The 14764-nt window shown below is 37.4% G+C and overlaps 1 protein-coding gene across 1 annotated transcript in view; it reads left to right on the top strand.

Moving 5' to 3' along the window:
• Nucleotides 1-14764, top strand: part of SPAG17 (sperm associated antigen 17) — a 214253-nt gene that overhangs the window by 109219 nt on the left and 90270 nt on the right. The window contains exons 18-20 of the mRNA XM_008706365.2: nucleotides 2807-2961; nucleotides 7115-7297; nucleotides 8860-8947. Of these exons, the coding sequence (XP_008704587.2) occupies nucleotides 2807-2961; nucleotides 7115-7297; nucleotides 8860-8947 (426 nt within the window). The remainder of the gene's footprint in view (nucleotides 1-2806; nucleotides 2962-7114; nucleotides 7298-8859; nucleotides 8948-14764) is intronic.

A 14764-nucleotide genomic window follows, 5' to 3' on the forward strand; every position in this document is an offset into this window, starting at 1 on the left:
GATATCGAAATGCCTGGAGTCTCAGCCCTGAACCATCTACTCTTTACTGTAAGCATTCTTGTGATGATTTCATCTATATATATGACCTAATGCTAATGGCTCCTAAAATTTTAACTTCCAAATGATTTCTCTTTTGAGTTCCATGCTAGAATACCTAACTCCAGATTCCACTTGAATTTCTGACAGGCATCTCAATTTCAGTGTCTCACATGAAGCTCGTAATTTTCCCACCTCAGCATGTTTCTCTCCTCATCCATCTCAGAAAGTATCACCTTCAGGCCAAAAGGCTAAGAGTCATCCTTTATCTCAGCTTTTCCTGTGTCCTGCTTGTCTGATCCATCATCACGTTCTGATTCCATCAAAGCTCCTCACCATCTCCACTGTTGCTACGTCAGTTCCGCCACCATCCCACTGTTCTGCAGCAGCACCCTCCTAATAGTCAACCTCCATCTGCTCTCGCCCAATCCATTCTCTGCATCAGATGTTCCATCAGTTCCATCTTCTTAGGATATGTCTCTGAATCCAGGATGATCTATAAAAGTCTTAATCAGACCTTAAAGGAAAATCTTATCTATGTTGTTCACTTTTGTTTTCCTAGAACCTACACAGTATCTGGCACATAGTAGGTGTTTATTTTTTTAACTGAAGCATAATTAACATACAGTGTTATATTAGTTTCAGGTGTAAAATATAATGATTCACCTACTCTATACATTTCTCTCTGCTCATCACGATAAGTGTACTCTTAATCCCCTTCACCTATTTCGCACGTCCCCCACCCACCTCGCCTCTGGGCAACCACCAGTTTGTTCTCTGTATTTAAGAGTCTGTTTTTTTGTTTGTCTCTTTTTTCTTTGTTTGTTCATTTGTTTTGCTTTGTAAATTCCACATATGAGTGAAATCATATGGTATTTGTCTTTCTCTGACTGACTTATTTCACTTTGCATTATACCCTCCAGATCCATCCATGTTGTTGCAAATGGCAAGAGTTCATTCTTTGTATGTCTGAGTACTATTTAATTACATATATGCAATAAATACTATATAATGCAATATATACTATATAATATATAAATATATAATAAATACTTGTTACATATATATAGTATACATTGTATATTGTGTATATACATATTTAATTGTATATGTGTGTGTGTGTGTGTGTATACCACACCTTCTTTATCCATTCAACTATGGTTGAACATTTTGGTTGTCTCCATATCTTTTTTTTTTTTTATATCATTTTGAAAGAGAGAAAGCGAGCATGAGCTGAGGGGAGGGGACAGAGGGAGAAGGAGAAGCAGGCTCCCCGCTGAGCAGGGAGCCCTATGAGGGACTCAATCCCAGGACCCTAGGATCATGACCTGGGCCGAAGGCAGATGGTTAACTGATTGAGCCACCCAGGCTCCATATCTTGGTTACTGTGAATAATGCTGCAATAAGTACATGTTTACTTTTAATAATAAAAAAAACCTAGTTCATGGCACCAGCAATATTTATATAGGATAATAGGCAAAAGCCAAATAGTAAAAAAAAAGAGGAAAGATGAGAACTTGTCACGCATTGATTGAGAGCAACTATAGCTGTGAGAAACTTAGTGCTGTAAATTCTAGCAGCCAAAATAAATATGAAAACAAATTTTGCAGAGCTCTCTAATGGAAAAAAAGATACATATTCATCGGAAATGAACATATTTGGTTTGGGGGTTTAAAGTCTAAAAGGAATTTGCTTTTCCAAAAAGTAAAGTGATGGAAAGTACCCTATGTAACAAAAACGAACAAAAACGATTAATGCAAAAATATTCACCACATGTGTATTTCTGGTATTACTTCTCAGGGAACAGATGTAATAGTTTAAATGCCACTCCATAAAGACTCTCATACAGGGGACTAGATTGGGGAACTAAATGTATTATTTTGGTAATGCTACCAGTGTAAAATTGAAAGCAAAAGCATAACAGTCCTTTCCTAACACAATATGCAATTCCATGCCTTCGGATCACCCAAACAGTAGAGAACTCAAAGTTCCTACACGAGATTGATGTTGAAAATGAAAACAAAAACAACAGCCCACGGCAATCTAATTTATTTTCCTGTGGACATGTTTCCTTACATTGATTAGCAGTAAAATGGAAACAGGACACAAGTGTGCCTGCCCTTTCTGCTGCTCTATTGGTAGCTGCAATTGCAGGGCATGCTGAGAGTGGAATGTTTTGGAAAAGGCCAGGGGTAGAAGTCATGTGAAAATAGTATGTATGAGAAAGACTACTCACCTCGTTTCTCTATACCACAGCATGGTGTAGTGGAGAAGACTCTTTGGAGTGCAAAAATGGTGACACTTGGACTGGTGTGAGCCCTGGCCCCAGAACTTATGAACTCTATGTTGTTGGACAAATCTCTTATCCTCTCTCAACCCCAATTTACACTGAAAAAATGAGGATTTTAGTATTTTGAAATGGGAAAAATAATTGTACTTATATATCTGAGGGTTTTAATGATGATAAAATGAGATGATCTGTATGAAGGCATGGGAGATGTTAAATAACTGCTTGACTTAATTATTATCTCCCACCCTTAATAAAAAGCACTTGAGCAAATGCCTCTATGCCTGGAACCTAGTATCTGTTTTTCTGTAAGAGTTGCTGAATTCAGCTCCAAAAAAGAATCTACCACTTACATTCTCACTAACAGTGAGACTAACTGTGTGCAAATAAAAGAAAGATGATAAGGGGGCTGAGATATGCCCTAGCAAGAGACCCTTCTTCTGGGGGGGGGGAAGACACAACAATCAAATATTTTGATTTCAGGTTCTTCAAGAAGCCAACCAGCAGTACAGGTGGATTGATTCTTATTATCATACCCAGGACAACTCTCTACTTTTAGTCTTTCATAATCCAATGAATACACAACGTCTGCATTGTGAAGATTGGAACATTGCTCTTCACTCCAATGTTGGATTCAGGTAACCAATATAACGTAGTTAATAGCTATCTTAGTTTGGTTAGCTTGTTAGTTACTTGGTTAGTTTCTTAGTCTAAGCAAGGTGTTTCAAGTCAAAGAAAACTTCAATTCAGTTCAAGTTGAAAGGTCTGAGGTGTACTAGCCACTGTGATAAACATCAAAGCTATACCACTAAAGAAGACAGACATCATTCCTGGACCAGTTAAGTCTAGTGAGGGTGCTGTTACCTTACACTTGATTTATTTAGGTCCTAATAAAACTGCCTCTGAAAGATTTCAACTAGAAACTATAAAGCACGACATTCTGCATGCTGATTTTGGATAACTCCACTTGATCTGGGGAAGACTCAAAAGTAGGGCAACTGAGTGACATATCAACACAGCAGCCAATTGCTCAGAAAACTGAGACCTCTAGGAATCAGTGATTTTTTTTCTTCCTCCAAGCTCCTTATTTCTTCACGATCTTAAAGCTTTGTTCTCTCTTCTCAGTAATGATGAGAATATTTCATTATTTTTTTTCTCTGCTGGCTAACGTATATCCAATATTTATTATTTGTACAGCATTGTTTTAGCTGTACAAATGAGATACAGAAAGATAGAGAATGGACTTAGAGAATAACTGGGGAAACAGGTCGTGTGCTAATCCTTTGCCCACATATACAGCTTACATAATATAGTACATTATTTTGGGAAGCATAGGAACACTTCACATAGAAAACCATTTAGAGGTAGTGGCTCCCTAGAGGCTAGATGGCAAGGCCCAGTGGAAGAGATGATAGTGGGAAGGATGAGGAACAGATTATCTTCAACCTTTGCAGTTCTTCTAAAGTTAATCTTCTATTCAGGATTTCTATTTCTTCTTCAATTACTTTTGGTAATTTACATTGATCTCCAACTTCATGCGTGACATTTGGGTTTTGGATGTCTAGTCGAATAAAATCAAACAGTATTCTCATGATAAATGTCCATTCCTGAGAGAGATGTATTAATGTCTGTCTTTATAATTTTGTGTTTCTCCGTTAGTTTTGCATGTGTACTGTGTGTATATGTGTGTATGTTTAAATTTATTTTTGAATCTGTATTTTTAGAAGCATCCTTTTTAGTGCATTGTAACTTTTATCATCATGATAAAACGTCTCCCTTGTTCCCTTTAATGCTTTTGACCTTGAATTTCACCACATTTGTTATTGGTGAAATTGGACAGTCTCTTTTATATAAAAATGTACTGATATAACTTTCTCAATCATTTTACATGTCAACTAGGAATTGTGTCTCACTATGTTAATAGAAAACTGACTACAGTGGTGAGACTAATAAGGAGATTATTTTTCTTCTGTAGTGAGAAATCTGGAATTGGGCAGTGTCTCAGGGATAGTGCAGCTACTCACCAAAGTCATCAAGGATCTGGACCAACCTTTTCTGCTTCCTAGCCAGCCATCTGCCACCCTTTTATTTTTCTGCGTCATTTTGATTTGTAACTACATGTCTTTTAAATATCAGCTTGGATTTTTTCAGCTACTCTGAGATCCTCTGTCTTTTAAAAGATTTCAATAATAATTAATACTATTTTTAAACTTTATATTCTATTTTATTTTTTTAAGATTTTATTTAACTGAGAGAGATAGAGAGAGATCGTGAGCAGGGGGAAGGGTAGAGGGAGAAGCAGACTCCTCGCTGAGCAGGAGCCCAATACAGGACTCGATCCTGGGACCCTGGGACCATGACCTGAGCCGAAGGCAGACACTTAACCAACTGAGCCACCCAGGAGCCCTATTTTATTATTTTTTTGAGAGAGAGATAGCACACGGCTAGTGGGGGGGGGGCAGAGGGAGAGAAAATCTTAAGCAGGTTCCATGCCCAGCTCAGAGCCGGACAGGGGGCTCAATCTCATGTCCTTGAGATCATGACCTGAGTCAAAATCAAGAGTCAGACATTTAACTGACTGAGCCACCCAGGTACCCCTAAAACTTTGTATTTTAAAGAATTAATCTATTCACTTCTATTTTTATCAGTAATGTCTTTGGCCTCATTCTTACTATTTAATAGGTATATTTCTACTTTAGGATTAATCTCTTTTCTTCCTTTTGCTAGATTCAGTTTTTAGTTCATTCTTACTGTGTGATGTTTTTAAAGTTATACATTCTATTTACATCCTTCTAGAGGTTATCCTTTTGAATCATGTATTTAAATATTTTATATCATAATTGGAATTAATGAGTATTAATAGCATCTCACAGAAAATTTTAAAAATTTTGACATATTTTCACTTACTCCCAACCAATCACCTACTTCCCATTTTGAAATTGTATAGAAATTTTATTTCCAATTATTAAGTAATATTTTTTAATCACAGACAAGTAACACAGTTATTTACATTTAATTACAAATTGTGCTGTTTTTTTTCTTTAACCCTTTTATTTATATCCCATGTTGTCTTCTTTCTTGGATTTATTTTTTCAGTGCAGCTGGTGTACATTTGTGAGTAATTCTTTCAGAAAGTATCTGTGGCTGGTGAATTCCTGAAACATTACATGCTGAAATATTTTCTATTTTGTCATCTCATTTGAATACTGATTTGTCTCTGTTCCCTCGTTATAGAAAAAAAACAACTCTAGGTTTTGTTTGAAAGGCAGACTCATTGAAAGGCTCCAAACTGGAGAGAGACATGATCTGACTTAAGAATGAAAAGAATCTCCCTAGTGACTGTGTTGAGAATAGACTACAGGGGGTTAAGAGTAGGGACACAGAGACTGGTTGGGAGGATACTGCAGACATCCTAGCAAGGGGTGATGGTGGCTCAGACCAGGAAGATAACAGTGAAGTAAGTGAGAAGTGATTAGATTTTGAATATATTTTAAATCTGTGTTTTAAAAAATCATTTGAATCTCCAGACAGATTAGAAGAGGAGTGTGAGAAAATAAGAGTGGTCAAGGATGCCTTCAGAGCATTTGGGCTGATCTACTGGAAGTATAGACTTGCCATTGGCTAAGATGCCAAAAGGCTTGAGGGGGCAGTTTGGAGAGGAAGATCAGTCAGTTTGAGAACACATTGAGTTTGAGATGTCTTTTCCCTACCCAACGAAGATGTTGCATACCCGTAACTCATAGTCTACAGTTTTCAGTTTACTTCTTTAAAAGTAATCAAGAATGAAAGAAAATTGTGAAATAACCTGAGTATAGAACCTCTCTTGCTTTATTTTCTAAGTCTTAGGCCTTATTTTCACACAATTTGACAGTAACAAATCTTGATTGTCAAACCTAAATATTTCAACTTATTTCCTCAGAAACAACTCTCTCAGGACAGTCATATGTTATAAGTATACATAACATTTCATTAAAAATAAGTACAATCATCAGCATAAATAGAATGAATGGATTTGGGAACAAATATGACTGAATCCTGGTGAGCAGCTACTCACTGGCGTGAGCCTGAGTACACAAGCAGTGTAGGGCACAGTATTTAGGGTGTGGGTATTTGCAGGCCAATAAGTTTTACAGCAAGACTGGAGCATTTCAGTTAATTCAGTGAGTCAATTAGCTGTCATCAACTAAAAGAGTTTCTATTATGATATAAAATTTCCCTAATAAGAGATTGTACGGGGCGCCTGGGTGGCACAGCGGTTAAGCGCCTGCCTTCGGCTCAGGGCGTGATCCCGGCGTTATGGGATCGAGCCCCACATCAGGCTCCTCCACTATGAGCCTGCTTCTTCCTCTCCCACTCCCCCTGCTTGTGTTCCCTCTCTCGCTGGCTGTCTCTATCTCTGTCAAATAAATAAATTAAAAAAAAATCTTTAAAAAAAAAAAAAAGAGATTGTACCATATTACTCTCCAGCTAACAGTATTGAAAGTATCAAACTTTTTCATCCTCAACTAGGGTGGAAACATCACATTTTTAAATTTGCATGTCTTTAATTGTGGATGAAGTTGACATTTTTCATATGCTCACTGGATGTTGGTATTTGGTAACTTTGTACAAATTACATCTAGGATATATCTGAGTCTATTGCGTTTGTTACATGGACAATTTAGGATCAGTTCATTTTTGAAAAGTTCATTTGCACAGTTCATATCTTAAGTATTGATTGATTATAACTAAGAGTAACTCAACTGTCATTTGTTCTTTTTTTTTTTTTTTTTTTTTTTTGCTCTTTTAAAGGAATTATTTGGAACTTGTGGCAAAATCCATTCAAGATTGGATCATAAAAGAAGAAGCCATATATCAGGAATCTAAAATGGCTGAGGAGATTGCTAGGACGAAGGTTGAGCTGGAATTGAAATCGACTGGTGCCAAAATCACTTCTCCTGGCAAGATTAATGCTATTAAAAAATCTAAAAGTAAGTAACTGGTTGAACTTACATGTAAAATCCAAAGACATCCTCCTATTTGTTAATGTGAACAAGACTGAACACTTAAGTATGAAAAAGAGTTGCCTATAAATTTCTGTGACTCTTCACTTTCTCTGAAAAATAGCTGTGTTCCAAATATGATGAGATTGATGATGGGATAATGGATTAGTTGTCTTATATTGATGCCACTGCCTATCAGACCTGGAAGATTTGATCTGTCCTGCAGATTAAATGTGGTGTTAGGGAAATGCCAGGTGTCTTTATTTTGGCAGGGTTGATAGGTTCAGCTATCTAGGACTTATTGACAATATATGAGGCAAATTCAGAGTCAGTATCTCTCCATGAGAATACTTATAGATTCCGAAAGTGAGATTAAAACAAGACCTTTCTTAGAAGAGCAAGCAGAAGAGTCCCAAGACTAGTTGGGGATAGGAACCTAAAAATAAAGGGAAAATGGATTCTTGCGGGCTTGTGACTGGCACTTGACAGGATGTAGGAACAAAACATACATTTATTTTTGTTAATTGCCATGGCCTTGATGCTGTGGGGGAAGGGAAAGGGTGAAAAAAAAAAGAGGAAGGATACTTGATAAAGAAGTAAAGCAATGAGGTAACTTGTCTGGAAAATAAGGATATCTCACTAGGTCCATGCATAGGGAATGTTTTCCATGTTAATAATATTCATTATTTCTGATAGCAGAAGTTGAGAGTGATTTCTCGTAAAAAAGCAAAGCTATATCTTTTCCAAAGATTTTGCAACTTCTGTCAATTACCAAAGGAATTTGTCCTTGGCCTGATTTTAAAATAAAAATTAGAAAGCCAAGTTGGTAATGAATCAGTCACCATCCACCGATATGCTTATATAATCAATCCACCCATCAGCTTGGCCTTCCTCCTGATGGGGGCACAAAAGGACAGCACTAAGTACCTGGAATGATGGATGAGACTATATAAAAAAGAGAGGTAGGGCCACCCTGTCACAATAGCATCTAGGGCAACACTTGCCTATGAGTAGGAAAAGTTGTGGGTTGACTGCCTTTTCTTTATTCTGCTTCTGAATAGATTCAAAAGCTTAATTACTGTCTAGATTCCTGGGAGAAATCCAGAAAATGGTCAGTTTGGGATAGGAATACACTTGGTAGGTATTGCATTCAGTTTGAGACCTTTTAAGTCAGGAAATTTACGAATCTTCAAAACAGAATGACGATACTGGCAAGAGGAGGGCTTCAATATAAATTAGATTTATTCTGTGTGGTCTTTTAAGGGGTTAAACTAGGATTAATTAGGTTGAAGATCTAGGGAGAGAGAGTCCACTTCAATAAAAGCTTCAAGGTCACAACACAGTGAGAATGGAATGCACTGCCTCCACCAACCATGGTGACTTCCTCATCTCTGGAGGAGTTCAGACATCCATTTTGGAGACAGCAAGAAAGAATGAATGCAGAGTTGAACTTAACAGCCTTTAAGATCTCCTATAATCCAGACATTTGGTCCTTCTCTAAAACTTTGTTGTAGAGAGTTACTAAGAAGTTTAATTTTCTCTGGTTACAGGTAGCAAAGTAATGAGCAAAACAGAGATAGTGGATCAAGAAAAAGAAAAAGAGAAGGAAAAGATTCCTTTCATTTTAGAAGGCTCTCTCAAGGTAATTCAAGGAAAGACAAATGACACTGGATGTTTGTCATAACAAATTCAAATTTATTGTGTGATAGAGAGTTTGCGTGGTGTAACAGAAGTGATTTTTTTATTAAACTCTCAGAGATAATTGAATCTTCAATGAAAAAGCAGTCTCTTCACCGAGCTGTCTCCTTCTCCAGATGAAACCTTTAAAGGACTCTGTGTCTTCATTTTTATATAACTGAAATCCAGGGCAGTACCTTGTTCATACTTAGTATACTCTGTTTCTGCTGCAGGTGTTTGTTTTTTGTTTCCAATTTTTAATTGGAATTTTAATTACAAACTTAATATACAGTTTATAATAAATCAAAATTACTTTGGCTCTCCTAAGCCCCTGAAAATAAGAAATAATAACTATTTGGTATGCTCTCTACTCATACATGTGATGAGGTTGTGGGATATAGGTGAGGTTCAGTGGGGTGCAGTCCGGAGCCGACGACCAAGAAAGAATTCTTGAGGCATCTTTGGTGCAAAACTGGTGGTTTATTAAAGCACGGGGACAGGACCCGTGGGCAGAAAGAGCTGCTGCCCTGGGTTGTGAGAGGTGGCTGATTATATACCATGGGGTTGGGGGAGGTGAGGAAAAGGGGAGGCTGAGAAAGCACTTTCATATGTTAAAGAAGACTCACAGGATATTGGAGGCCTTGCTATTGTCAAGCCAAGGCTGTTCCTCCCTCTAATGAGGCACTAACATGAAGACAGTTGGGAGTCTTCCGGAGGAATGATCACAAGTCCTTGTCAATGGGCTTCAGGTTTAAAAGAAATTCCATTTTATTTACATTTCCTTCTGCCTCAGCCTCCCTCAATTTTATGGAGGGGATGGTAATGTTGGGGCTCCAGGAAACTGAATTATGGGTCTCTGGAAGTTAGGCTGTTGATAAGAAAGCTTCTTCCTTGTAAATCACGAGGACGTGTCAACTGAGGGAGACTCAGGTCTTGCAGGATTGTGATCTCTGTTAGTTAACCATTTGTTTTTCTTTTCCTTAGCTTTTGGGCAGCCAGGGGTGCCTGAGGAATGTCACTTACATCCCATGGGGGGGGGGGTTTGCAGGGCATCAGTTTCTACTTTGTCCTCAGCTTGCCTTCTGTTCCCTCATCACATACACATATGCACAAATATAAAGAGGGTCTTCATTTGTTTGGTTTTGATTTAGATGGGTATGGGTTTTTTGTGTTTTGTTTTGTTTTGTTTTGTTTTGTTTTTAACTCTGCCACATACCTCTTTTTCATAGCAACATATCATGACTGTCACTTCCAGATAATATCTAGAGATCTAACTTATTTTCATAGCAATATTGCTAGTTTATAATTTGGATATATGTAAAGTATTGAACAATTTCCTTATTAATAAGTGCCATTTATGTTTCTATTTAGACAGAAATATTTTACTTTTATGTAGTCAAATCAATCATTTTTGGCTAAAATTTAAAGACAATACCACATTTTGGCAAGGATGTGAAGCAAAGTGAATTCTTATACACTGCTGGTTGAAATATAAGTGGGCACTTTACTTTGGTAAACTGGACATACCTACTAAAATCAAGCATATGATTTCTTTTTAACCTAACAGTTCCACGCCTAGGTATATACCTAATAGAGATGCATGCATGCGTGCACCAGGACGCATGCACAAAGTTGTTCTTGCAGCATTATTTTTAATTCTCCCAAACTAGAAACAATTCAAATATTCATCAGTGAAGTTCCTACTATGGTTCAGTCATACAATGAAACACTGGTAAAGCTCTGGGAATGAATGACTAACAGCTACACTCAGAAATATGGGTGAATCTCAGAAACATCACGTTGAGCACAAGAAGAGAGAATGAAAAGACTATATCCATTATACATGTTTCACTTACATAAAGCTTAAAAGAACACAAATCTAAGCTAAAGTGTTGCAAATTAGCATAATGGCTGCCTTTAGGACAGTACAAGTAGGAAGTGATTGGGAAGAAGCCTGAGGAGGGCTTCTGAGCAGCTGGAAATAGTCTGATTTTTGACCTGGTGGTGGTTACAGGAGCATTTACTTCATGGTAATTCATTCAGCTATTCGGTTAGGATTAGGATTTATGCTCTTTTTGTGTGTATGCTGTAGCTTCTTCAAAAAAAATTTTTTTTTAATCTGTCATTCTTTTTATGGTTTCAGGGCTTCTAACAGATTGATTCCACCTTGATTATACATCACTTTTCCTGTACTCTCTTAGAATATTTTCATAGATATATTTTTTATATTTAGATATCAAATCTATCTGAAATTCATTTTTTATAGTATAATGAAAGGGTTTTTTTCTTTGTCCACATGGATTGTCATTTTACTGGTACCACTTTATTAAATGTGACTTCAATCACCTCCCCCCACACACAACTGAATTGGAATGTTGACTATAGAACATATTAGGTACTTATTTATTTTATTTTTTATTTTTGTGACTTATTTATTTTATAACTGGAAATTTGTACCTCTTAACCCCCTTCACCTTTTTTTGGATGCATTTTTGAATGCTGTATTCTGTTTCAGTGGTCTACTCAATTATTCCTTTGCAAGCACCATATAATTTTAATTGCAATAGCTTTGCTGTAAACTTAAATATCATGTAGGCAAGAGCTGACTTTCACACTCCCATCAGTATGCAATAAACCTCAAAACATTGTAGGTTAATATCGGTGAGCCTCCCTGGCTTCTTGGGCTTAGTGGTAAAAATAATTACATGGCAAACCTTTAAGTTTATTATGTGTTGCTGCTTAATTTTAAAAAATTTTAAAAGTGTATGTTGGTTTTCCTCCTTTATTTTATTGATATATTGAATTGTGGAGATTTATTTAACAATATGAATAACCTTTGTATTTTTATTCAATATTTCCTAAAGTTTAATCCTCATCCCATACAATGACGTATTTATAATTGCCTAGGGGTCTCTGGGGAGGAGAGACTTAAAATACAGATGCTTTTACCCCATCCTAATTGCATCATTGTGAGTAGAATCAAGGAATTTTAATTTTTAATAAGCTCCTAGAACCATTTTTATGCACATTATAGATTAAGAATTATAGCACATTTTTTTCATAGTAGGTTTTTATTTTATTAAACAACTGGGCTTGATCTGATAGTATTTTATCTAGACTTTTTGTGTCCATGACAAATGAAATTAGTCTATAGACGTCCATGTTGTTATTAACAAGAATCAGTATTAAGGTTAATTTGGCTTGAAAATAAATTAAGGAAGTGTTTTTACTAGGAGAAGGGAAGATGGCAGAAAAGTAGGGGATCCTAGTTTCATCTGGTCCCCTGAATACAGCTAGATATCTATCAAATCACTCTGAACACCTGTGAATCCAACCTGAGATCTAAGAAAAGAATTGCTGCAACTCAGCAAATAGAAAGCAACCATTTTTTTGCAGGGTAGGAGGTGCAGAGAAGTGAATCTAAGGGAATATATTGGAAGATAAACCATGGGGAGAGGGAGTCTCTGTAATCCAGCTACTGGAAAGTGATATAACAGTAGAGCAAAGAAACTGTAACTCTGAGAAGTCTGCTCCAGTGAGGGACATCCCTGCCTGAAAGATGCTCAGGTGGTGAAGCAGGGCAGAGCACTAGATGAGACAGTGCAGTCTCAGGATCGCCAGGGTCACAGAAAGAACAGGGGTGACTGAGTGTGGCAAAGTTCCCAAGCATTGGAGCGGGGAAGCTGGCTACAATCAGCAAGCCTGGGAGTGGGATCTCATCTTGGTGTTGCCATAACCATGAAGCCTGGCACAATCAGGCAACTGCTCTGCAAACAGGGCCCTGGCAAGCAGCAGAACCTCCTCCTTCCCTCTGGAGGAGCAGTATGGGTGTGCACAGGATCTGGCAACTGCTCCCAGGGCAGGGGCCCAGGAAATGGCAGAACTGTAGAAACCCTTCTCCCCCCCACCCCTGGGGAAGGATTGGTGGAGGTGTGCATCTTAGGAGTCTTCAGAGTTTGGCACACACAAAAGTGATTGATTGCTTTTCCCTGAGGGCTCACTGAAGAATGGGGGCCATGATAATTCAGCTCTGGGGCTAGAGATTGGGAGGCCGCCATTTTTTTTTTCCCATCCTCTAAGCAGTGTGAAAAGCCTTCAGGGGACAAAATACAGCTTACACTGAGCCTGACCCCTGGGAAAGGTGGTGCAACTCCACTCAGCCAAAGACACCTGAGACTCAGGGCAACAGGCCCCTCCCCTAGAAGACCAGAAAGAATATTAGGCTAATACCAAGTTTATGGATCACACAGAACTGACAAACTCCTGTGCTAGGGGAAAATAGTATATAGAATTCAAGGTTTCTTCTCATGATTCTTCAGTCATTCAGTTTAAAATTGTCTTTCTCTTTTTTTTCCTTTCCAACTAGTTTCTTATTTTATCCACTCTTTTAAGTCTTTTCTAAATTTTCATTTTTACATTTACAATTTATAGATATAGTCTTCATTTTTGGCTTCCTTTCACGTATTCAGTTTTATTTATATACATACATGCATATATTTTATATATACATATGTTTTTTTTTTCTTTACAATTTTGGGATTTAGTATCTTCTAACAAACAGATCAAAATACACCTAGGACTAAGTGGATCACCCTGTTTTTTCCACCTATGAGGTTATATTCTCTCTTGTTTCCTTTTTTTCCTTTCTTTTTTGGTTTCCTATCTCTTCGGGTTTGTCTAGTGTATATTTCACTGGGGTCATGGTTGATATTTTTTATTTTCTTCACTCATTCATATATTCTTCTCTGGACAAAATGACTAGAAGGAGAAATTCACAACAAAAGAAAGAACCAGAGGTAATATGCTCTGCCGTAGATTTAATCGATATGAATATAATTAAGATGTTGGAACTAGAATTCAAAACAACAATTATAAACATACTAGCTGGACTTGAAAAAAGCATGAAAGACACTAGAGAATCCCTTAGTAAAGAAATAAGGGAACTAAAAATCCAATCAGGGCAAAATTAAAAATGCTTTAACTGAGATGCACTCTAAAATGGATGCTCTAACAGCTAAGGTAAATGTGGCAGAAGAGAGACTGAGTGACATAGAAAACAAAATGATGGAAAGTAAGGAAGCTGAGGAAAAGAGAGAAAAACAACTACTGGATCATGAAGGGAGCATTCGAGAAATCAGCGATACCATAAAGCAAAAAAATATTAGAATTATTGGGGTCCCAGAGTGAGGGAAATGAGAGAGAAAGAGGGACAGAAGGTGTATTTCAGCAAACCACAGCTGAGAACTTCCCTAATCTGAGAAAGAAAACAGGCATTCAAGTCCAAGAGGCACAGAGGATCCCCTCAAAATCAATAAAAATAAATCAACATATAATCAAACATATAATAGTGAAGCTTGCAAATTTCAGAGATAAAGTGAAAATCCTGAAAGCAGCTCAAGACAAGAGGTCCCTAACCTACAAAGGTAGAAACATTAAACTGGCAGAATACCTATCTACAGAGACCTGGCAGGCCAAAAAGGACTGGCATGATATATTCAGGGTAAGAAATGAGAAAAATATGCATCCAAGAATACTTTATCCAACAAGGCTGTCATTCAGAATGGAAAGAGAGATAAAGAGCTTCCAGGACAAATAGAGATGAAAAGAATTTGTGCTCACTAAACCAGCCCCACAAGAAATATTAAAGGGGGGTGGGGTGCTGGGTAGCTCAGTTGGTTAAGCATCTCCTTTTTGCTCAGGTCATGATCCTTGGGTCCTGGGATCGAACCCCACATCAGATTCCCTGCTCAGCATGGAGTCTGCTTCTCCCTCTCTCTGCCCC

Source organism: Ursus maritimus, unplaced genomic scaffold (assembly GCF_017311325.1).
Source record: "Ursus maritimus isolate PB19 unplaced genomic scaffold, ASM1731132v1 scaffold_12, whole genome shotgun sequence".
Taxonomy (NCBI): Eukaryota; Metazoa; Chordata; class Mammalia; order Carnivora; family Ursidae; genus Ursus; species Ursus maritimus.